This window comes from Budorcas taxicolor, chromosome 5 (genome assembly GCF_023091745.1).
Source record: "Budorcas taxicolor isolate Tak-1 chromosome 5, Takin1.1, whole genome shotgun sequence".
Taxonomy (NCBI): Eukaryota; Metazoa; Chordata; class Mammalia; order Artiodactyla; family Bovidae; genus Budorcas; species Budorcas taxicolor.
Window position 1 is genome coordinate 95,255,335 of NC_068914.1, and position 25,951 is coordinate 95,281,285.

At 45.7% G+C, this 25,951-nt stretch overlaps 1 protein-coding gene across 1 annotated transcript in view; it reads left to right on the forward strand.

Annotated features, from left to right (window-relative positions):
* The window catches only part of PPM1H (protein phosphatase, Mg2+/Mn2+ dependent 1H), a 291,919-nt gene that overhangs the window by 141,776 nt on the left and 124,192 nt on the right, over positions 1–25,951 (forward strand). The window contains exon 4 of the mRNA XM_052640809.1: positions 4,889–5,001. Coding sequence (XP_052496769.1) covers positions 4,889–5,001 — 113 coding nt within the window. The remainder of the gene's footprint in view (positions 1–4,888; positions 5,002–25,951) is intronic.

The following is a 25,951-nucleotide window of genomic DNA, read 5'->3' on the forward strand; positions in this document are numbered from 1 at the left end:
TTTGGTTGTTACTCAGAGAGAAAAAATAGCAATATTTTAACTTGTAAAACTGCCATACATCTTTCTAAAACATGGAGTAAATGGTTGGAAATACCACTCAGCTTGGCTTTGTTCATAAAAAGAACATATGGTGAAAAAGGAGGACAAATGCAGAGTTTATTTATAGTTTATGAACCCTAGTGGTTTTGAGAATTAGAATATTCGTGGTAAGTGGACTTCTAGTGGGGTTTGTGTGTGTGTGGTGGTGCTGGTGGTAAAGAGCCTGCCTGCCGTTGCAGGAGACATAAGAGACGCAGGTGCGATCCGTGGGTCAGGAAGATCCCCTGGAGGAGGGCATGGCAACCCCCTCCATTATTCTTGCCTTGAGAATCCCATGGACAGAGCAGCATGGCGGGCTAAGGTCCATTAGGTCGCAAAGAGTCAGACATGACTGAAGCAACAGCACCTGTGTGTTTTTAGAACAGGAGTTCCTCTAAGGAATGAGCATGTGATTCCACAAATAGCCAGCAGGTGGCGATATTAGGCAGTGATGTTTTTCTCCTTCCCCAGAGCCTAACAGATTGGCTCGTCCTCAGAATAAACCTATATCAGACCCAGATACTGAAACCATGCAGAATCTTATTATTTGTGACTGACACTATTAACACTGCGCTCAGAACCATGTTTTAGCCCAGTTAGGGGGAGCTGCCAGGGTCCTATTGAAACTCCCCAACACGCTCCCTTCTGATGTTTGATATTGCTTTCCTTTTGCAGTCTAAAATTGGTAGGAAACAAAGGATGATCGTGGAGTTGCATTACCTCTGGGACTTTCGAACCAAATTACAACGATCTTGAGCAGTATATTTTCCTTCTTGCAGTTCTTTCCTCCTGAGTTAGTCTCGTTTCACACACATCTCTTTTTTCCCTTCACTGGTCTCATTCTTCCTTGCAACAAAAAGGAGCAAAGCACAATCCCAAGTCTTAAAAATTGAATCCATTCTTTGATTTAGAGATGAACCTTACTTAAATGTAATATTCAGATAGCCACAAAACAGGGTAAATCAGTTCTGTTAAGTAGAAAGTAGTCTTGAGAGGGGCTCCTGATTGAGCAGATAAATCAGTTATCTTGTTAATTGAATCTTCTGAGTCACTTAAGTTGATCCTTTCCGATCATACTTGAAAAAAGAATGATAGTATGTGCTTGTGTTTTGCTGGTAATTTATTCTAGATTTATGCCTGGAGGTTCATGACAGCTAAAATGGGGAAGCTGTTCCATATCGGTCTTTGTTTAGCAAAAAGCAGTGGGCACTTTTTCCGTGATCTCCTTGATCTTTTGAGAAAAATACCCGAAGGGAATGTATTCTTGAGGGATACATTTTTATGTGTTTTTTCTCCCACCTAGAGTGTGAGAAGCTTAAGGTGACTGGAAAAGTTGAGAGTTTGAAGAAATTAGGTTGTTAATTCAACAGTAAATACATCTTTATTGACTTCATTTATCATGTTTGATCTGGTAGTAAAAGAACCACTCAGCTGGTCCTTTAATGTTCCGTTCAGTACGAAGATTTTGTGATACATCTTTTTAAAGAGTAATAGGTGATGTAGGGAAAAAATAAATGTGCTGTTTTGGCTTCTGGGTGGGGGGGGGAAGCAATTATTTTTAGAATCTGTTCTAGTTACACCCAGTTTTAGAGGAAGTAAAAAAGCATATTTTCATGTCAGTGAATGCTTCAGGGGGGATTAAGTCTGTGGAAATATATTTTTCAAATCCTTGTCACTGTGATCCCAGAGAGTACACATGTAATTAAAGTGTGTGCCTGTGAGTCTGAGCACACACGCATATGTATATTACCACACAAAGCCAGGAAGCGATGAAAGCATGGGCATCTTAGCAAAGCTGCTTGCATAAAAAATAGCTAGACTGTGGTCCACTGCTTCTGTGGAAGTGTTGCCAGACCTAGCATTCCTTATGCCAGGAGAACCACGGAGGGAAGACAGTGGAAACTTAGGGAAAGTTGAAAGAAATTATGAAATCAATTAGAAAAAAATACTGACTCACGTTATTAATGTAATAGCAAAGGTTTCACTGGGCAAGCTGACTGGAATGTTTCCCTTAAAATTAAAGGCAAATGTAGCAGATAATCATAGTGTCAAACACTATCTTGATTTTTTTTCGAAGTATGAAATAATAATAATAATCAGAGTCTCTTGTGATGTAAACCGTGATACGAAAAGCACCTATGATGCAGAATAAACTTGTTTATCTGAATCCTGGAGGAATTGTTTGCTGTGGGCGACTCTTTCACGTGGACTTTGTATCTTTTGGATGGGAGCAGTGATTTAGTTTCTCAAGCATCGTTCACACTCCAGTTCACGTACAAAAATTGTCTTTCATTTAGACTTTAGGTATTCAAACAGATATTGATCCTGGATGTGAAAGGATGGTTTCTGTAACTAGAGCAGTTCTTCCCACTGTATTAAAATTAGTTGTGTTGGGTGTGGACTTTATATATCTGTTTCTGTATTAATTTGATGAAATATGTATCTATCATAGTATCAACTTTATATCATTTATTTAAGTGCAAATAAATTGAATAAGCCTACTCACAAACTCCTTTTGAGTAGGGCTGTTGGTTCTCTTTTGATGCATTCTTTAGAGGTTCAAGCTTCTGACATCGGAATGTTTTCTTTCTCCTCTTTCACTTTCTTATGACTGTCTTTCCCTGCTAACCTCCGTTCCCTCCTCCTCACCACTCTCCAGCTTCCCACCATTCCTGCTTGGGTTCAGATAGCCATTTGTTCTTGTCAATTGACTGCATTTCATTGGACACGTGGGTTCCTGCTTAATTATTATCTCAGTGAGCATTTATTCGCATTGTAAGCATTTCATTTATGAATTGTGGAATACATCTCTCATATTCAGGCAGAGGTAACAATTTGGAAACTCAGGCATTTTATAATAGATTTCTTTTTTTGCCCATTTAATAGATATTTATTAAATTACCTTCTACTTGGTCCGATATGGGTGTTGAGGGTCTCGCAAAGAGGGAGAAAGATTTCTGCTCTCCATCATGGGATCTAGGCTGTGGGGAACATCCAGATGGTCTGCTAAGCCCCTCACCCACTCCATCTAATTTAATCCTGATGTCAGCCCTTTAAGCTAATTTATACGGAGTTTGTAAATAAGCTCTGAAAGTCCAGTATGGTCTTTGAAGGTGGTCTGCGTGCTTGACCCATCTGTGGCTCTTGATGCTGTTATTCACTCAGCCCCTAACTTTTCTTCACTTGCTTGTAAACCGTCACATCCCATATACACTCATCCTTACCCCTCCCATGGTTCCTCAGCCTTCCCCCCATGCTCCCCTCAACCCTGTCCTTAGTTCATCCCCAGGATATTAGGTTCTCCCAGGGCCTCTCTTTGTACTTTTTCTCTCCTTAGATTTTGACCGACACTCTGTCCTTAATCTGTTGGCAGAGCTCAGGCTCTTCCCCTGTTCCTGGTTTCTCGCTGGTGATTTATCTAACTGTTATTGCCACCTCCGGCCTCTGGAGCAGAGCAGTTGCTGAAAAATGCTGGGTTACTGAATTATCTCCCCCCTTTCCATCAGGAGGCTGGCGGCAGCAGCTGAGTTCTAATCCTGGGGGTTCCTGGGAATCACAAAAGGACTCTGACATTCGGTCCGCCCCCAGCACCCTCAGAGTCAGCCAGGGCACTGTTCCCTGCTCTTCTGTGCCCATCCTCCTTCCCCTTCCCTTGCCCTGACAGTAGGTGACGTGACGATGGGAGCTTTGGGCATTACTTTAGCTAGTGTCCAGTTTATTTTCCTAATTCAGCTCACATTTTTTCTGAAGTCACGGAGCCCTGGCTTCTGTCACTGACACGGAATTTCACAAAGCCATCTGTCTTGAGGATGATGTCTGTCTGTCGATAGAAGTGTGGTTCTATTTTTATTTTTCTTGGGGAGACCTCTTTAAGTGGCAGGTAATAAATACTAGACTTTAGAGGAGAACCTGATTAGAATCCAAACTACAGCGGCAGGTTGTCTGCATCTGAACAGTGAGGTTAATAATATGGCTGTGAGGATGAGATGAGATTCTATTTGTAAAACAGAGGAGGTGCTCACTGAATGTTGCCTGTAACTGTTCGTGTGTGTCCCTCTTGTGAATCAGTGGCCTTAGGAAGAAGAAGTCAGATGAGAGTTCAGAAGCTTCTCCCTTTGATCAGTAAGATGGGGGTGGACTCCTACTGGAGTTGAGTTGAGGACACAGTCCTGCAAGTCACCTCTTTTATCTGGCTGTAAAGGAAATTATTTCTTGGAGACTTTGGGCTTGAAAGTATTGATCAGATCCAAGCACTCGGTGTTATTAGCCTCTCTAATCTATTTTCCACATGGCAGCTCAAGCCGTCCATACAAAAACTAAATTTTCCATAATCCACGATATGTATTGAATACGATTGGTTTGATTCTTCTCCTTTTTGTCTGATTATATCTGTTTGCCTTCCCTTGTTTCCTGTCTGTGGTCTGCAGATGGCATGGGAGGCAACTGTCTGGTGCCAGTGTCCTCTCCAGAAGTGCTCATCAAGTGGTAGAAAATCCAGTACCAAAGATTTTCCTCTCCCTTCTTTGAAGCACATTCAGATTCTTAGGGCTGCCGTCAGGGAGTGAGGCTAAGAAAGCCTTTAATCCTGTACAATCCCACCTGTCCAGTTCCTGTACGAACCTGCCAGGCTCTTCTATCCATGGAATTCTCCAGGCAAGAATAGTAGAGTGGGTTGCCATTCCCTTCTCCAGGGGATCTTCCTGACCCAGCGATAGAACCCATGTCTCCTGCATTGCAGGCAGATTCTTTACCATCTGAGCCACAAGGGAAGCCATGTACAATCCAGCGCTGACTCTGTTTTCTTCTCTAGGACCTACAAATTGAGCGAGAGAGGAGTTCGTACAATATATCTGGTGGCTGCACAGCACTCATTGTGGTCTGCCTTCTGGGGAAGCTGTACGTGGCCAACGCTGGGGACAGCAGGTAAGCAGATGAGCCTTCTGGGTCTTTCTAAAGTCGAATGCCTTCCTTTAGTTTTTTTATCTTTAAAAAAAAAAACGAAATGATTAGAAATAAAGCAATTCTGTTTGGGATTCGATATTGAGAAAGATAAGCCTTCTACATCTGGATAAAAATATATTTAAGAAGATTTGTCAGGCTGGTATGAAAAGATGCAGGTTGCCTTCTCCTTACTTGCCTGTAGCGCAAGTATACACACAGACACACACACACACACACATATATATATATATGCTTGCGATGAACCTAAACTGGTAGTATCCAATTGTTTTTTGACTTTAGAAGCTGATTTTCAATGAAAGCTTAGCAAAGGCTTTCATTTGCTAGGAGGAAGGAGAGGGATTTGAATGAAGTGGGTGTTTGGAAGGGACCCAGGAGGACTTCCCGGCTAGTTCCTCTGGCTCGGTGACTTTGCCTTGTCCCTTCCCAGAAGCCGGGGAGTTCCTCCTTTTATGCATGTGCCCCTGTGGGCTGCCTTTTCCTCGCCTCTGGGTTCAGCTGAGAGGAATTTGGGCCAACAGAAGATGACTTAACCCTGACTGTATCCAGTGTTACCAGCAATAAGATAGACTCATCTTTTTGTTTGATATTATTAATCTTTTATTTTTGACTCTGCTGGGTGTCCGCTGGGACGCGGGCTTTTCTCTAGCTGCGCCGGGTGGGGGCTGCTCTCTCGCGGCAGCGTGCGGGCTTCTTGCAGTGGCTTCTCTTGCCGCGGAGCACGGACTCTACGGCACGCGGGCTCAGAAGCTCCTGCTCCACGGCTCTGTGGCACAGGCTCGAGAGTTGTGGCGCACAGGTTTAGTTGCTCCGAGGCATGTGGAATCTTCCCAGTTCAAGGATCAAACTCGTCTCTCCTGCACTGGCAGGCGGACTCTTCGTCACTGAGCCAGCAGGGAAGCCCTGGACTCGTGTTCTAACCACCACTTAGAAAGCGTCTGTGTTTATTGATTTGGCCGTGCCGGGTCTTAGTTGCAGCATGCGGGATCTTACTCCCCTGAACAGGGATCATTATCTGGACCCCCTGCGTTGGAAACGCAAAGTCTTAGCCACTGGACCACCAGGGGAGCCCCCTAATCTTCTTTTAAATAACTGGTATGTGCTCACTTTAGGTTCAGCAACATCGGTTATTTAGTCTATACTAAATTATAGACCCTGTGAAAAGCCCTCTAATATGTATCACACACGTCCGCCCCCTTAAGTAACAAAATATGTTGGCTTTCTAGTAGGACTTTTTGCTAAAGGCTGACTCCTGATTCTGAAAGCAGTCAAAGGCCTGGACGCTAATCATGAGCCCTGAGAAGATGGGTGATTTCCCCGCTCGGGCTGTGGTCTAAGGATGCTGTCTTTCCTCCAGCCCCTTCCTCTGGGCCGCTTGCCTCTTCTCAGCTTTGCTGCTTGGGCTGGCTCTCCTTGAGATCAGTCTCCACTCCTCGCCTTCCCTGTTTCCATCAGGTTGCAGGGAAGACAGCCTCCTTCAGGCAATCAGGGAATTCCAGGAATTACAGAGCAGGAGGGCCTGAGGGCGTCTCCGGTCACCCTAGTTAAGCATCTTCACCCAGTCTTCCCACTGAAGATTCTGGAGACCAAAGGAGAGTGACCTGCCAAGACAGCAGTTTGGGGGATTTGAACATTGATGTTTTTTGAAAATCTGTTTATGTTTAAGGCTTATGTGAATTTCTTTTCTGCTCCGTAAGATATCTCAGTTTCAATGTAAAATTTTTCCAGGTAAATGGAAGTGAATATAAGATGCCATGTTTATCTCATGGCTTCTATTCCCGAAGTGGTCCTAGGAGGAGATAGACTTCAACTCATGTGGATCAACTGACTGAAGGAGCGGAAGGGGACCGGCTAGGAGCATTTCAGCTCAGGAAGGCATTGACCCCGCTGGCCCTGCAGGGTCCAGGGAAGAAATGCTACAGCGGAGCTGGGAGAGGGGCCGCTGACGAAGGCCCCTGGGCAGGGGCCACAGGAAAGAGTGACAGGAAGCCCCTGACTTTCTCCTTTCTATCCCCTTTCTCCTGCCAGGGCCTCCCGTTGGATGAGCCCAACTGGAAGCCACGTGACAAGGGGCCCAGGGAACTCGGGTCAGAGAGCTTGGTCAGCCAGGGCACAGACACAGGCGGGAACCGCAGCTCCAGGGTGGGGCGAGTGGAAAATCACCAGTGCATCTCCTGCTCTTCTTTGCCTTCCCCAGGGCTGGAGTATCTTAAAAATAGGAATCCTCATCTCTGGGGCCTTTTAAGATGCACACGAAGGAGCTGGCGCTGAGCCCTTATTCTGTTTTGGATCTTGAGCTTGTTGGAGAGAGACGAGGAGATCAGGGAACGATTTCTTTCTGTTCTGAGTGAAACTGCACTGATGATTCAGCTTTTGCACTCGTATTCACCGTTTTTTAGTCTGGATTTAGTTCCATGTTGTTAGACATGAATTTGCCTTCCTGGCCCTTCCAGTGACGCAGGTGCTGGTGACTGAGTGCTGTGTTCCCATCCCCTCTTCCCAGGGAAGCATCTTTCATCAGCGGACCCCAGACTCGGAAGGTAACCCAGCTTCCACGCCCAGGATAGCTTTATGTTGGATTGTGCTTTTCAGAGAAGCAGGGCCTCCCCAACTCCCTGTTCTCACTTTTGAATGTAGTTTCCTTTGAAGCTCTGAACTCCTTGGTGGAGCCCCCTCCCTGAGCTCCCCACCCCGCCCCACCCCCTCCCGACCAGCCAGAGCTTCAGCCCTGCTTCCCAGATGCTCAGTCCTCTGTCCAGGACCAGCCAATCCCACCTCTTCCCCTGGACTTTTGCCCCCCACTTTTAAGTGCCAGTTTCTAGACCCAGAGCTTGAGTTCCTCATCTCTAAAAATGGTGCTGTTGGACCAAATGTTGATTTCTAACACTTCTGGCATTCTCAAGATGGCACAGTGAGGAGAGGCACTTGGGGAAAGCAAAGCCCCAAAGGCTGTTTCAGTTGGTTCATCTTTCTTGGAGTCCATTTTTTAAATTTTCAAATGACTGTTTCTAAGCGTCCATAAAAGTATGGTGTTTTACAGGTTATTCCCAATAATTTGAAAAGTTTCACAGGTACTTTTATCCTTATTAAAGCTGTAAAGCACTGACCCCCAAACACACAAATTATCTTATGAGAAAATAGCATCTCTAAAACCTAGTCAGCTTAATTACACTTGTAGTATTCTGGCCCCAGTACCCAGATATGAATTTGGAGTTCTATGGCTGATGGCTGGTTGGGTTTGCTGTTCACTTATGGGCTGTAGGTCACATAGAACCCTAAGAGCAATATGAGTTGGTATTGCAGCCACTGTCCAGCTATAACTAATATGACACTTATTCGTGTATTTTCAGCTCTAGGGTAAACAATAGATATTTGATATCATCTTATGTAGCATCATTGCCTAGTTTATTCATTTGTTATACCTGTGTTTGAGTTCACAGGTATATTCAGTTATTCCCCAGAAACAGCAACTAAGTGAGTTTTTATCAGACCTGTGTGGATGTAGGTCCGTTACGGCTTACGGGCAAGGGGTCATGAATCCGAGAGCTCAATTTAAACAGATGATCAGGCCAACAGAGAATTCTGACAACAGAGCCCTGATTAGTTGCTGAGTTTTCTTATTTACTGCCAGATATTGGCTATCCATCTGTTTGGTTTAAATCTTGACAGTTTTGAGAGTGAAGCAAATCTTTGTCTTAGGTTCACTACCCCACAGTTATTTACTTTCAGGAAAAGAGAAGCTCTGCACTGGCTTGATTTGGAAAGTACTGGTGGTCCCGTATGCATGCTCAGTTGCCCAGTTGTGTCCGCCTCTTTGTGACCCTATGGATGGTGGCCCGCCAGGCTCCTCTGTCTGTGGAATTTTCTAGGCAGGAGTATTGGAGTGGGTTGCCACTTCCTCCAGGGGATCTTCCTGATCCAGGGATCAAAGCCAGGTCTCCTGTGTCTCCTGCCTTGGCAGGTGGATTCTTTACCATTAAGCCACCAGTGCTGGTGGTCAGTGACTGTTTTTCAAGCTGCTTTGTGAGCTTTGCATCCACTGACTTACTATCAGGCACAATGTGTGCTTGAGGCTTGTATTCAGGAGCAGCTGGTGTTATATGTGGCTTTACTGGTTTCTGAGTCAGTGCCCACCCTCTGTGTGGGATGGTCCACAGTGCTGCCAGGTGATAACTGCCTGGAACAGCCTTGCCCTCCCCTCCACATCCAAGGTAACCCCACACCATAGGCTCGTGGGATGACTACTTGATGCACGCCAGTTGATTTATTTTTCCCAGTTGAAAGCACCTAGGGGATCATAAGGGACTAGGAAAGCAGCAGCTGCTGGGCGGATTTTTCACTTCCAGCAAAATTGAACTTGGGGGCATGCAAATGTCATGCAAAGCAATATGCAAACTATCCCCCATTGTGTTTGAGTCACGCGCTCCTTAGGGCTGCAAGTGATTCTTCAGTTTAGAAGATGTTTGACTCCATTTTGGGAGATAATTTCTTTTTTATTTCTAGAGCACTAAGGCAATGAGGAGACAAAATCATTACCACTTACTTCAAACAGTGTCTAAAGGTTTGGCAACTGAGAGTAGGTGAACTCACTCAGAGTAAAGAAGACCGTTCAACATTGGTGAAATTCATGATTCCACTCTGGCCAGATTTAAGTAACAGCAGGAATAAGATAGTCAATAAGTGCTAGACACGTGTTTTTTGTGGGGTTTCTTTTTTTTTTTTTTTGGCTTTGCTGTATCTTTGCTGTTCCGCACGGGCTTCCTCTAGTTGTAGCGAACGGGGGCTGCTCTTCAGAGCAGTGTCTGGGCTTCCCGGCACTGTGGCTTGTCTTGTTACAGCGCATGGGCCCTGGAGCACTCAAGCATCAGTAGTTGCGGCTCACTGGCCTCATTCCTCAGCAGCACGTGGGCTCTTCCAGGACCAGGGATTGAACCTGTGTCCCCTGCATTGTCAGCTGAATTCTTAGCCACTGCACCACCAGGGAAGTCCCTAGGCATATGTTAAATAAGAGAGAATCATAGTTAGTTCTGTCAGCAATATTGGATAAATATACTGAAGCACACTGAGGTGAAAGGAATTACCCAAGGTCCCACAGCTACTAAGGAGCTGGACAACCATCACGCCCATCACTTGAAATAGGGGAACCGAGTTCTCAGTGTGCTACACCCCAGAATGTCCAATCCATGCCAAGACTCACACGGTGTTCTTGTTTTTCATATTTTAACATCCCTAAAATAAATAGTTTCTAACACATTTTTTCTTTTCTGTTGCATGTAAAATCATGGCATACGTTATGATCAGTGGCATCTTTAATTTCACCTAAAATGGTTTATACCATATAGTTGAGTGGATGCTTGCATTTAGAAGCTATTTCAAATGCATGGACATAAAGAAGCATGTAAGCTTTGGGTGGTCCAGTTTATTCGTTTGTGATCTGGGGAATGCCCCTTCCTCAGACTGAGGACTGTCATTCCCTTCCAAAGGTCCCAGGGTTCTCCAAGAGTATGTTCAACTGTGTGTTTTCATTTTGATGGTAATCAGAGTAACATCAGCATTTTCCAGATCTTCTGGATGCTTCCCTTATAAATGGTAACTGCCATGAATTCAGACCTCCATTTTATCATGCTTATAATTCCTCTGTCAGTCAAGGGGATGGCAGAGTTTTTCAAGATGAGTGACAGGCTCTGAGGAATACCAGGTCATCTTTCTGAAGATTCTCCAAGGAGGGGGTTGAATATGTCCATGGAGCAGCTCTGTATAAAAAGCGGTCCACAGATTGTCCTTGAAACAAAGCCTGTTGTCCCACCAGGATGGTTTTCTTTCATTTCTCTTTCCCTCATTTTTAATTTTCCAGGATTACCCTTCTGTAAGTTAAAGCTTCCCATATGCATTCAGAGGTGAATTCCTCTGGCAAATATGAATTTTCTTGAGGATGGGAACTAGATATTAAACAAGACTTACATTTCTAGATTCAAAACCAATTACACATCTCAGACTTCTCCCCTTTAGTAGTGATAAGATGAAACTATGTAACTGCTTCCAACCCAGGGGGATGCAAAGAACTGTTCATTCCATTTTATGTTTGTGGATATCAATGGCCAGTACAGAACCTTCCCAAATTGCTTATTGCTAACAAGTGGTTCATCTATCCAGACCTGCCAGAGAGCTGATTCTTTGATAGTAGCCTTCCTCTGTGTTTAAAATAAATTTAATCTTCTTCCATCGACCCACATGAAGCTTACGACAGCCCTCACTTTCTTTGACAAATGTCTGAAAAGTAGAATAGAGAGAAAACATAATTTATCCCATTTTCTGCTATGAAAGTTGAGTTGTTTAGATCTTTTCCTGCATGCCTTCCCCTATCTTTTTAGTATATATTTGCATCATCCCTTAGCTATACCTACAATCTAGAAAGAAAATTCAGTTCAGTTCAGTTCAGTTCAGTTGCTCAGTTGTGTCCGACTCTTTGCGACCCCATGAATCACAGCATGCCAGGCCTCCCTGTCTATCACCAACTCTCGGAGTTCATTCAAACTCATGTCCATCGAGTCGGTGATGCCATCCAGCCATCTCTTCCTCTGTCATCCCCTTCTCCTCCTGCCCCCAATCCTTCCCAGCATCAGAGTCTTTTCCAATGAGTCAACTCTTTGCATGAGGTGGCCAAAGTATTGGAGTTTCAGCTTCAACATCAGTCCTTCCAGTGAACACCCAGGACTGATCTCCTTTAGGATGGACTGGTTGGATCTCCTTGCAGCCCAAGAGACTCTCAAGAGTCTTCTCCAACAGCACAGTTCAAAAGCATCAATTCTTCAGCGCTCAGCTTTCTTCACAGTCCAACTCTCACATCCATACATGACCACTGGGAAAACCATAGCCTTGACTAGACAGACCTTTGTTGGTAAAGTAATGTCTCTGCTTTTGAATATGCTATCTAGGTTGGTCATAACTTTCCTTCCAAGGAGTAAGCGTCTTTTAATTTCATGGCTGCAGTCACCATCTGCAGTGATTTTGGAGCCCAGAAAAATAAAGTCAGCCACTGTTTCCACTATTTCCCCATCTATTTCCCATGAAGTGACTATTAGATGGTCACAAATATACGCAAAGACACGGAGACCACATGATGGCTCAAAACAGTCTTTACTTTTCCTATCAAGCCACTTGCTGTCCGCACAGAGGGCACCAAAGGGGCCCCTCTCTCTCTGGATTTCCTCCTTGTTTCCTCCTCTTGGATTTTTTTCTGACCCTCTCCTTGGTACCTCTGGCCCTAAATCAGTGGTTATCAAAGCATGGTCCCCAAACCAGGAGCAATAGCAGCTGTCAACTTATAAGAAAAGCAAATTCTAGGGCTCTACCTCTGATCTACTAAATCAGAAGCCCAGGGGGTGGGGCTCTACTGTCTGTTGGAACATCCTTCCAGGCACTTCTGCTGTGTGGAAGGACCGCTGCTTTTAAGTCAACCGCTGGGCATTCAGATGCCCAGGAAGGAGCCAGCATATTCTCAGGGATAAAAACGATAGCTTTCCCGGCCTGAGGCTAAAGCATCAAACTTTGAGTGCTGTTCAGCATCTGGCAGCCTCTGTGTGGTCACTGAGCACAGGAGAGGAGCTTCTCTGGCGATGTTTCCCCTGGTGCTCTCTGACATGGCTCCCTCTCTGCCAGCTGTCTGTGGATTCCTTCTTGCCAGCCTGCCATTCTGAAACTTAGGTCTGTTTCTTCAAAAAGTGGGAGTTGGGTGAGGATTTCTTGCATGATCTAGCTCCTTGTCTCAGTCCCACCCTATATGCATCGAAGTAGGGCTCCCTTATCTGAAATGGATCAGATGTGGCTCCTGTGTGGCCTTTTGGTCTCTTGTTGTTGGGCCTCTGGGAGGCTGTAGTTCTGGCTGTGGTTCCCCATCCCAACCAAGGACGCCCTTATCAGCTTCCCCGTGATCCTAGCCCACCCAGGGGCTGGGCCTGGGAGTCTCATGGAGGATTTGCCCTTAGAGATGTTGGCATGAGGTGACTGTGATCAAGACAGTGACCTTATCTATCCCTGGCTGCTGAAATAGGAAGCAGTGGGACAGTGACGGGAAGGAACTTTCCAGTGGAACCCTGAGCCTTGATCTTTGGCCGCTCTCAGTTCGGTTCAGTCGCTCAGTCGTGTCCGACTCTTTGTGACCCCATGAATCGCAGCACCCCAGGCCTCCCTGTCCATCACCAACTCCTGGAGTTTACCCAAACTCGTGTGCATTGAGTCAGTGATGCCGTCCAGCCATCTCATCCGCTGTCGTCCCCTTCTCCTCCTGCCCCCAATCCCTCGCAGCATCAGAGTCTTTTCCAATGAGTCAACTCTTCGCATGAGGTGGCCAAAGTACTGGAGTTTCAGCTTTAGTATCATTCCTTCCAATGAACACCCAGGACTAGTCTCCTTTAGGATGGACTGGTTGGATCTCCTTGCAGTCCAAGGGACTCTCAAGAGTCTTCTCCAACACCACAGTTCAAAAGCATCAATTCTTCGGCGCTCAGCTTTCTTCACAGTCCAATTTTCGCATCCATAGATGACCACTGGAGAAACCATAGCCTTGACTAGACGGACCTTTGCTGGCAAAGTAATGTCTCTGCTTTTGAATATGCTATCTAGGTTGGTCATAACTTTCCTTCCAAGGAGTAAGCGTCTTTTAATTTCATGGCTGCAATCACCATCTGTAGTGATTTTGGAGCCCCCAGATATAAAGTCAGCCACTGTTTCCACTATTTCCCCATCTATTTCCCATGAAGTGATGGGACCAAATGCCATGATCTTAGTTTTTGAAATGTTGACCTTTAAGCCAACTTTTTCACTCTCCTTTTTCACTTTCATCAAGAGGCTTTTTTGTTCCTCTTCACTTTCTGCCATAAGGGTGGTGTTATCTGCATATCTGAGGTGATTGATATTTCTCTGGGGAATCTTGATTCCAGCTTGTGCTTCTTCCAGCCCAGCATTTCTCATGATGTACTCTGCATAGAAGTTAAATAAGCAAGGTGACAATATACAGTCTTGACAGCCTTTTCCTATTTGGAACCAGTCTGTTGTTCCATATTCAGTTCTAACTGTTGCTTCCTGACCTGCACGTAGGTTTCTCAACAGGCAGGTCAGGTGGTCTGGTATTCCCATCTCTTTCAGAATTTCCAACACCTATTGATCTACTTTGCTGATGCTGTGAAACCAAGTAAGATAAACTTGCTGTTCAGTCATTTTCCAACTCTTTGCAGCCCCTTGGACTGCAGCATACCAGGCTCCAGTCTATCTCCCAGAGTTTGCGCAAATTCATGTCCATTGAGTCAGTGATGCTATTAACCATCTCATCCTCTGCTGCCCCCTTCTCCTTTTTCCGTCTGTCTTTCCCAGCATCAGGGTCTTTTCCAGTGAGTCAGCTCTTTGTGTCAGGTGGCCAAAGTATTGGAGCTTCAGCTTTAGCATCAGTCCTTTCAATGAATAGTCAGGGTAGATTTCCTTTAGCATTGACTGGGTTTGATCTCCCTGCTGTCCAAGGGACTCTCAAGAGTCTTCTCCAGCACCACAGTTTGAAAGCATCAATTCTTTAGTGCTCATCCTTCTTCATGGTCCAATTCTCACATCCATACATGACTATGGAAAACCATCGCTTTGACTGTACAGACCTTTGTCAGCAAAACGATGTCTTTGCTTTTTAATACACTGTCTAGGTTGAACTGACAAGATTCAAAAAGACCTTTCGTGCCTGGGAAGGTGGGCTAAACCTAACCAGGTGAAGCTTAAGCTTACCATGGTCCAGGTAAAGTGTGACATGTATGGTGGGGAGGGAACTAGCAGAATCAGGAAGGAAGCTTATCAGTGGTTTTAGTTTATCGTGGCTAAAAAAAAAGATATGCTTATACCTGTGGCTGATTCATGTTGATGTATGGCAGAGACCAATACAATATTGTAAAGTAATTACCTGCCAAGAAAAAAAGAAACAGTGGTGGTCCAGTGGTTAATACTGTGTGCTTCCAATGCAGAGTGTGTAGGTTTGTTCCCTGGTTGGAGAACTGAGATCCCGTATGCTACAGGCACTGCAAAAAAAAAAAAAAATGTATTTCAGTGGACGGTAAATTCAGACTGGTCAGTAGTGTGATGTAAACCCCAGAACCTAATGTAATCCTGGGCCACAGCATTCAAAATGTAAGGCAAACAATAGCTAATGTTTGGGGTTGTCTTACTTTGCCCTATGCACTGTTTCTAATTTTAGGGCTTTATGTGAATAACTCAGCTCATCCTCACATCAGCTCTTTTGGGAAACGACTATTATTTGTCTCCTTTTATACATGAAGTTCCTCTTTCTGTGACACAGTTCAACCGGGGTATGAATGAACAAGAACTCTCCAAAGAGAAACCCAAGTGGTAAAGGCGTTTGAAGGATGAGAAAAACAAACAGATTAACACAATGTTGTAAATCAAGTATGCTGCTGCTGCTGCTGCTAAGTCGCTTCAGTCATGTCCAACTCCGTGCGATCCCATAGATGGCAGCCCACCAGGCTCCCCCGTCCCTGGGATAGTTCAGTAAAATTAAAATGAAAGAAAAAACTCAAATGAACTAGGGTTTTTTTAGCTACATGAAAATATTAGTTGTGTTGCTATGAAAGAGATCTTTAGATATTTGTCAAATATGGGAGAGTAATGAGGCTCACTCTTCATGAGTCTGGGACAGAGGTGACCACCCCAGGAGGGCAGGCTGGTGGTTAAGAGTGGAGACTCAGGCTGCCTAGGTTGAACCTTGGCTCTGCTGCTGCTAAGTTGCTTCAGTCATGTCCGAGTCTGTGAGACCCCAGAGACGGCAGCCCACCAGGCTCCCCTGTCCCTGGGATTCTCCAGGCAAGTACACTGGAGTGGGTTGCCATTTCCTTCTCCAGTGCATGAAAGTGAAAAGTGAAAGTGAAGTTGCTCAGTCGTGTCCGACTCTTAGCAACCCCATGGACTGCAGCCCACCAGGCTCCTCCATCCATGGGATTTTCCAGGCAAGAGTACTGGAGTGGGGTGCCATTGCCTTGGCTCTGCTACTTCTGGTTATATCTGACCTTGGTCCAAGCTCATGTTTTCTGTGCCTCAGCTTGAAAAGTAAAAGTGATGTTGCTCAGTCATGTCCAACTCTTTGCAATCCCATGGGCTGTAGCCTACCACGCTCCACTGTCCACAGGATTTTCCAGGCAAGAGTACTAGAGTGGGCTGCTACTTCCTTCTCCGGAGGATCTTCCCTACCCAGGGATTGAAGCCAGGTCTCCCGCATTGTAGGCAGACGCTTTACTGTCTGAGCCACTAGGGAAGTCTTGGAACGTTTTTTTTTTTTTAAAGTAAAAGCATTAGTCACTCAGTCATGTCTGACTCTTTGCAACCCCATGGACTATAATATAGCCCACCGGGCTCCTCTGTCTATGGGATTCTCCAGGCAAAAATACTGGAATGGGTAGCCTTTCCCTTCTCCAGGGGATCTTCCTGACCCAGGGATCGAACCTGGGTCTCCTTCATTGCAGTCTGAGCCAGAAGATGATGGAGTATCCACTTCCCAGGTGAGGAAAGGAGCAAATGAATGGGAAGCTTTTAGCACAGGACGAGGGCCATGGGAACCACTCATTAATAGTGAACTGCTAATTTTTTTTTTTAATATTTGTTGTTGTTTATTTATTTGGCCGTGTTGGGTCTTAGTTTTGGATGTGTGGGCTTCTCTCTGGTTGTGGCACATGGGCTTAATTGCCCCATTGCGTGTGGGATTTGAGTTTGCTGACCAGAGATCAAACCCACATCCCCTGCATTGCAAGGCAGATTCTTAATCACTGGACCACCAGTGAAGTCCTGTGAACTGCTATTGTCATCATGCTCAGTATAAGCTCAGTGAGTGAGAATGTCCAGAGATACAATGAGCTGGCACAGAAAACAGGAGGTTCTCTCTTAAGGAACTTATTTGTGCATCATGGTATAACTACCTAGCGAGAATGTTGGACCAAGTGATTTGATTTTTCACTGTCTCCATTGAGCACCAGGTTTAAAACACTGTAAATATTTTCATTTTTCCTTCCTTTCATAAGAGTTTAATCTCACACTTTGTGTAAGGAAAGGTACAAGTATTTCCTGCTGTACCACGGTCGATCAGGTAGGCTGACTGCAGAAACAGTCAGGCCCCTGGAGAAGCAGCGGCTTGGTCTCTTTCAGATATTCAGGGACCTGGGATTAAGGAGACTCTGTCACTTCCACACTTGGTTTCCAAGATCCCTGAGGTCATCTCTCCAGCAAGGGGCCACTCAAGGAGCCTTATTATGGCCCAGCCCTGCAAGGGGGACACGTCTCATCTGCATGCCTTCCATTGGCTAGAATTCAAGACCGTGGCCATTCTGAGAAGACCGCTGGGGGATGCAGTCTTCTATAAGTTATGTCTTCAGGCCCAGGAGAATTTATTTTGATCAACATTTGGTAGTTTCAGCCACCATTGGATGTTGAGAAGGGAATTGATGTTAGGTTCAATAAGTGATGTTGTCTTTATGTGTGGTGGTTACATTTTTTTTCCCATGGACCCCTTGGAGCTGAAACTCGGACATTATTATCTTTAAAGTCCACAAATCAGTGATCTCTTTTGTTCCTTTAATTTTTGTCACTGACAGTTTTAGAAGAGATTCAGTAAGTTCAGTCTAAATTGTCAGTGAAGAAAAAGCTGTCTTACTGTGATCCACTTTGATCTTAGAGTAAGAACACATATGAATAACGAAAAAGCCTACAAGTAAACAGCATACCAAATATTTGTCTTTAGAAAGTTCATCATAGAAAGCAATACTCATTTTATGCTAGAGAAGAAAGATATAGTAACTAGGTAGGATATCACTGTGCTGATATCTCAACACCTTCTGTTCCTTTGAGATTATTTTTTAAATTGTCACAGTTATGTTGTCGAGGTTTTTAAGTGACATACCAGTTCAGTTTGCTAGTTTAGCTCCTTTCCACTCTCAAACTGCAGTTCAGTGTGTGTTTTGTTTGAGCATATTTCCTCTCCTTCGTGTCATCCTTAATGGAGTTGAAATAATAACTACAGATGGATCATTTATAAATACGTCTCAATCTATCTGAAGTTTATTTATGTTAAGCTTGTACAACTCATTGTGTATGTATTACACAGTCAGAGCCCCAAAGTAATGCTAAGGTATAAATTAAATAAAATGTCATGGAAGAAGCAGCATTCAACGAGCATTTGGATGCCTGCATGTGCCAGGCATGTGTCGGGGAAACATAGTGAATGAAAAAGTCCCCATCTTCAGAGCACTTAACAGCAGTTGTGTGGTGTGGGAGGGCAGGGAGTCAGGTCTCCATTTCTAGTGCAGGTGTTAGGATAGGCCCTCAGCTTTCGCGAGTGGAGGCTGCCTTGGGCTGAAAGGGCACACATGGGATTATGTTCTTTGACTTGGAGAATGACAGTGACATGAGGGCACACTGCATCAACAAGGATGCTTCCCAGGTCAAAATCCACTACTACGGAGTTCTGTAGGTGGACCACTTGCTTTACTATTCCAAGGGGTAACTGTTGTGTCTGTGAACAGAGCTGGAAAAGTTGGTTGGCAGTGGAGTCATTTGTAGAATGGCTGTTTTTTTGGTGGGCCCACCCTCATTTTTGTGAATTGTAAGCCTCATTGAAATGTCATTAGCAGGAAATGGTATATGAACATTTTTCCTGTGTTGAGACAGGGTATTGATATTCACTGAGCAGTCTCTCTTGGGGTGCAGTGTGTGGTTATCTGGTAGGTAGTTGGCTCTGGAGAGTCCACTGGACAACACGGTCACTTAACCTTCAACTTTGCCCTCTTTTACTGGCAAGTTGATAGACTCCTCAGGAGCAAAGGTGGTTTAGCTGTTAGTGACAAGAAGAAAAGAAGGGAGGTGTCAGCCTCTGGAAGTGAGCCCATCTCATGGTGGCCCTGAACAGTGAAATGAGATGAGCCTGGGATACTGGGGTTTATAAGAGCCAGACCTCACCCCTAGAGATGACATCTCAGCCTTCCTGTCGTATAAGGGACTGGTCCCCACTCGTCAGGACCCCATGCAAATCAGAGGTACTGTGTGTAAGGTACATGGACTGAGCTTGGCAGGTGGCCCTTCCTCCATTCTGCACACCTGTGTTGAGTCCCAGCCTCAGGTGTCTGGATTGTCGTGGGCGTAAACATAACGCCCTGCCCTCATGGAGCTACAGACTATTTGGCAACATAGATAATAAGCAAGGCAGAGAAGTGAAATGTTGAATACACTGGAGTGTGATGACTGCTGGAGAGAAAAATAGGATGAGGGAAGGACACAGTAGCTACAGCTTGGGTTGCAGTTTCAGATGGGGAACGAAAGCATATTACTAAGGAGAGGGTTTTGGGGTAAAGGTCTGCAGGAGGCATGAACCACATGGATACCCAGGGAGTGCATCCTGGCAGACACAATAGCAAAGGCCTTGAGCCAGGGACGTGCCTTTAATAGTTGAGGACTAGAGAGAAATGGTCCAAAGAGGTGGGTAGGGATGAGGCAGGGAGGTGTGGGCAGGGCCCAGGCACACACAGCAGCAGCTGGTCACAGCCATGAGGAGGTCTTTGCACAAGCTGCTCCCTCTTGTTTGACTCTGCAAATAACTGAGCCATCTCCCAGCTGTGGTTTTGTTGGAATATTTCATGTATGTATGTATTCGGCTGTGCTAGGTCTTAGTTGCGGCACTCAGGAATCTTTAATCTTCATTGCAGCATGCGGGATCTTAGGTTGCAGCTTGTGAACTCTTAATTGCCATCTGTGGGATCCACTTCCCTGACCAGGGATTGAACCTGGGTCCCCTGCATTGGGAACATGGAGTCTTAGCCACTAGACCATCAGGGAAGTCCCCCGGCTCTAGTTTTAGAACCTTCATTCCATTTTGTGCACAAAACCCTAAGTAGTTCTGTATGTTCATAAGCATTGGATCTATGCCAGGCCTTAAAGACCGACTTCTAGAGTGGTTTGGGGTTTTAGTCACTAAGTCATGTCCGACTCTTAAGACCCCATGGACTGTAGTTCATCAGGCTTCTCTGTCCGTGGCATTTCCCAAGCCAGAATACTGGACTGGGTTGCCATTTTCTCCTCCAGGGGATCTTCCTGACCCAGGGATTGAACCCATGTCTCCTATATTGTAGGAGGATTCTTTACCGTCTGAACCAAAAGCCCTTCTAAAGTAGTTTACGCTCCTTTTATAAAAAAGCAATGGAACCATTGTGTGTGTTTCCAATATATAAAAACAGCTAAAGGAGGGAGCCATTCCAGCTGACGTTTGGAACCAGATTAACGGCTCACACCAGCTCCCTTTTCCCAAGGTGGTGCCCGGGGCTGTTCTGTGGGACACGAAAGCCACTCAAACCTGGTCTGCAGGTTAATGATTGGACCAGAAAGGTTAAACTTGCTTGCACATCAGAATCACCTGTGGAAAATTTCCCCCCTTTTTATTTGCATTTCTTTCAACATTTTACTCTGACTATGAAAATTTAAAAACAAACAGAAAAACTGAGAGACTCGCCATGCCCTCCTGTATGCCTACTACTTAAATTCTGCAGTTGCCATCATAGCATTTTCATCAGATATCTGTACATCTGCCTGTCTCTCTGTCAATCCAGTGTAGACATCCGTGTACCCTCCTGGGAGATTTTCTTTTTTCTTTTTTTTTATTAATAAATAAAAATTGTCAGTTCTCTATTTTCAGGTTTACTGATTCAGAATCATTGAAGGTGGGGCCACGAGTCTTTATTTTAAAAGCACTCCAGTTGATTCCGACGTAACCACTCTGGGAACCACTGTTGTTGTTCAGCTGCTAAGTTGTGTCCAACTCTTTGTGACTCCATGGACTGCAGCATACCAGGCCTCCCTCTCCCTCACCATCTCCTGGAGTTTGCCCAAGTTCATGTTCATTGAGTTGGTGATGCCATTCAACCATCTCATCCTCGCCGCCCTCTTCTTCTTTTGCCTTCAGTCTTTCCCAGGATCAGGGTCTTTTCTAATGAGTTGGCTCTTTACATCAGGTGGCCAAAGTATTGGCGCTTTCAGCTTCAGCATCAGTCCTTCCAGGGAATAGTCAGGATTGATACCCTTTAGGATTGACTGATTTGATCTCCTTGCAGGCCAAGGGACTCTTAAAGAGTCTTCTTCAGCACCACAGTTTGAAAGCATCAGTTCTTCGGTGCTCAGCCTTCTTTATGGTCCAGCTGTCATGCTGGGAACCACTGGTCTACCCTAAATCCTTTTTTTTTTTTTTGCTGATAAGCAAAATGAGGTCCAGAGACACTGCCTTTCTCAAGTTCCCATGGGTAGCCAGTGGCGGGATAGAATTAGAACTCAGGTTTTGTGGGGCCCCACCTTATTTTTGGTGTCTGCTCAGTAAAATGAGCCCTTTGTAAAATCAAATATCCCTGCCTTACTATTCCTATCCATGAGTGGCTTGCTGAGCCGCTAGTTATTTTAGGGAATTGTGAAGAATACTTTGTTTTCTTGTTGGTTGAAATTTAAGGCATTATTGAGATAAAAGAACCTAAATGTCTCACGTTGCCCTGAGCTGCCTCAGTGAGGCTGGAGAATGGGTACTGGGCTGGAGCCAAAGGCAGGAATAGAAGCTGTGGCCTGTCCCAAACCATGAAATTGTCCAAAATTCACATGACTCTATGAGTCTCAGTTCCCTGCTTTGAAAACAAGCATTTAAAAAGATCTTGTTAACTGATCTCAGAGATGTCTTCTAGCTCTGATATTTGTGACCGTTAAATTAGCATCCAGCCAGATACTGACCTAACGAGTCAGCCCCCTGCACTCCTGAGGCCCTGATCCATCCTCCTCCACCTTGCTGGCTTAGATGCCAGAAGGCAGACAAGACACCTCAAAGCTTTCCAGTTGCCACCTCTGCCAGCCCTGCTGGGACCCCTGAGAATCATCCTGCAGGGGTTCCCCCAGATCCCAGGCTCCTGTCAGCTTCGAGACTATCCAGTGCTGACCTCCATGTCCTTCAGGGCTTCAGCAGCCCTGATTCCTGAGTCTAGCACCATATCTGCCCCCGAGAGAGCAACCCTGAGCGGTTTTCAAAGCTTAACTTGCCTCTTATTCTGAACTAGCAGCTCCCAGGCAACGGCAGGCAGCCTGTGGGCCTGGGTGGTGGGCACCACCTTTCCCTTAGTGTGTGCTCTGCCCTTCAAACCAGGGCAGACTGTCCTGTGGAGCTCTGTTTCAATACTGCCCACCCCGAGGGCCACCCTCTTGTGCTGTCCCCGCTGCCAGCATCACTGCATTGTTACTCGTGCGGTTACCCCCACCGTTAAGATGACCACCATCACTGCTACCGCCAGCGTTGCCGTGTGGGCACGCTCAATCCTGTGTCCAGCTCTGAGACCCCGTGGGTTGTAGCCCGCCAGGCTCCTCTGTCCATGAGACTTTCCATGCCGGAATACTGAAGCGGGGTGCCGTTTCCTCTCCAGGGATCTTCCTAACCCAGGGATTGAACCCGTGTCTCCTGCATCTCCTGCATTGGCAGGCAGATTCTTCGCCACTGAGCCACCTGGGAAGGCCTCCGCTTGTACTGTACCACTGCTGCTGGGAGCTGCGACCACTGACACTGCTGCCACCACTACCGCTAACACTGCACCTCCGCTACCGTTAGCGCCCTAGCGCCTCTGCCCTCACCGCTGGTGCCGCCGCGGTCGCCCGTTACCGCCGGTGCCGCCGCAGCTGCTAGCAGTCACGCTGCCATCAGTAGCATCAGCTCTACCACCACCAGTGCCGCACCTGCCGTTTCTACTAGAACTAAAGACCGCTGCCTCTAGTAGTGCTACCGCCAGGAACACTACCGTTACCACCAACTAGTCCTGCAGCTCCCACCACCACTGCGAGTATTGCGCCCCCTTCTACCACCGCCCGCCTCTCTGCCGGTGGGGCCGGTCAGGCTTCCTGCCTCTCTGCTGGTGGAGCTGTCAGGCTGACTGGGATGGGTCTCATGTTTCCACCCTCCTTGCTCTCCATCCATCCAGGATCCCTTTGACTCATCCCTCTGGGCCCGCCCCCCACCAAAAGAAGCGCTTTCCCAGAATCCCTCCTTGAAGGCTCACTTCATCACAGGCCTCATGGAACAGCCAGCGCCCCTTCCTCTTGAGAGAGCAGGAGGTTTTCTTTTTGAGTCACAGCTCCGTGTGGTTTGGATTCAGGCCCTGGATCAGGCTGGCTTCAGGCCTCAGACAGTGGCACTGCTGTTTGGCTCCATCATCATTTGTGTGAATAAATGCAGATTTGTGTGGATCATGAAAACAGTGATAATGTGAAATGAAGCATTGGGTATAAAGCTAAAATAAGGTTTTGAGAGAGGGACTAAGCAGACCTATACATCAAGGGCATGTACAGGTCTGTGGGCAGAAGACAATTCAGGCCTGGTAATTGAGTGCACACACTTGGAACTCATGTGGGCCCGAGTTGGATGTACAGCTCCACAACTTACAGCCTGACTTTGGGCAAAACATAGGATCCTTCTAAGATGAAATTTGCTCATCTATGTGAGTAAAATAATAATGCCTTTTTCATGGAACCATTATATTAAATGAGTGCATGCGTGCTAAATTGCTTCAGTAGTGTCCGACTCTTTGCAACCCCATGGACTGTAGCCCACCAGGCTCCTCTGTCCATGGGATTCTCCAGGCAAGCATACTGGAGTCAGTTGCCATGGCCTTCTCCAGGGGATCTTCCTGACCCAGGGATCGAACCCATGTCTCCTGTGGAATGAGAGAGTCCATGTAAGGCATTGATCTTTATGTGCCTGGTACACAGTAAGCACTTGATTCATGTTAGTTATTGCCTGTATTAAAATAGAAGAGTCAGAAATGCTAGATATTGGTTAAAAGGGCAGAGTTTGGAGCCAGGCAGCCTGGGTTTGAATTCAAGCTTCATCACTTACTGTGTGACCTTGAGCAAGTTACTGAACCCTACTGTATGTGAGCTACCCCATCTGTGAAATACCAATTATAACAATCTGTATCTCACAGAGTCCTGTGAGGATCAAATGAATTAATGTGATTCGAAAACTGTCTGCATGTCTACTGTTTTCCAGGTGTTGTTGTAGGAACTAGATACTTAGTTAATGATAGAAACAAAAACTTCAGTCCTCGTGGAGTTTGCCTTTTGGTTGGGGATGGAGGGAGTCTGGTAATCAACAAAGTAAAGCATAGTGTGACAGGAAAAGCATTAAACATCGCATGCTGAATGAAGTGTTTAGACAAGCGCCTGTCTTCTGTATGGAAAGCATTTAATCAATGTTAGTTATTAATATTGGTTTTCAATACAGTTCTATTGCTGTTACTACCAATACTGCAAATAGTTTGCCACTTTAGTATATCTTGAAGTGAAAGTGTTAGTCACCCAGTCATGTCCAACTCTGTGTGAACCCTGGACTATAGCCCACCAGTCTCCCCTGTCCATGGGATTCTCCAGGCAAGAATACTGGAGTGGGTTGCCATTTCCTTCTCCAGGGGATCTTCCCAACCCAGGTCTTCCACATTTCAGGCAGATACTTTACTATCTGAGCCACCTGGGTTAGTTTGTCCTTTAAAAATGATACAAGGTAAAATACATTTTGCATTGCAGTTTAGATGACGAGTATGAAAGGGCTCCATTAATTTTTGATTTTAAAGTGTGCATTATAGACTTTTCGGATAGCATTCATGAGCTGTTTTAGAATTCCAGTGTGGAGTAAAACTCGTCTTAGCCAACACTGCTGCCAGGTATTAGCTGTGGACCCTAGAACTCCATTCTTACCAGGTTGGATCTGGAACAATTCAAGCCAGCAATAGGGCTGGTAGTTTACAATTATACTTTAGGTAGTTTAGGGGCACAGTCAGAAGCCTGTAATATTTTTTCCAGCTCTCAAGTTTTGTGATTTTTTTTTCACCCTAGTGTTCTTGGCAAGCAGTGGTTGTCTCTAAGTAACACAGAAAAGTCCTTTTTCAGCAAAGCCCTTTAAAAAAGCCTCCAGGCTCTTAGGCATTTGACAAACACTTTTTTTTTTTTCTTGAAAGACTCAGCTGTGAAGTCAAGGCCATGCTTCCCAGGGAGCTCAGTGGCACAGAAGACCTCCTGTGCCCTCAGTTGAGCTGCCTGACCCTCTGCCTTGGGCCAAGCTTGGCGCCCAGTGCTCCGACCCTTAGCTTTTCTCTTCCAGGCAAGAAAGAGGCTTTTGAGGTTGCAGAGGGGAAACTCATTCCCTACCGTGGGCCGTCCAGCCTGCCTGTAAAAACTAGATTCATGCAGTTAATTTTCACACTGATTCATCTCTCTACTGGCTCCCAACCCTGCACCCTTCCCCCTTTTTTGTTCTTTCTGTGTCAAAGTTTATGCATTGTTTTTTTTCCTCCTCTCTCTGCCTCATTCTTTGTGAATCTGAGCTGGGAGGGCATAGCCTTAATTACCACCTGTATTTCAAGGACATATGGTCCCTCTTCCAAACGGGCTGCTCTGGTTCTCAGTATTAATAGGTTATCTAAAAATGGATAGACTGTTATGCACTTTGCAAACTCTCCATTTAGAAAAAATCTTACAACAAAATCCCAATGAATAAAACAGATAACATTTATGGTAGAGCAGCCTACCTAGTTAGAGAAGGGAATGGCAATCCACTCTGGTATTCTCACCTGGAGAATTCTGTGGACAGAGGAGCCTAGCAGGCTATAGTCCATGGGGTCACAAAGAGTTGGACATGACTGAGCGACTAACACACAAGGCTACATAGTGGGTGAAAGTCTGGAGACAGCCTAACTGGGTTCTAGTCCTAGCTCTGCCACTTATAACAGTGCTGTGTGACCTTGAGCAAAGTTCCCAACCTGTCTCTGCCTTTGCTCCCTTCACAGTGGAATGGGGATAATGAAAGACCTTCTGTCTATTAAGG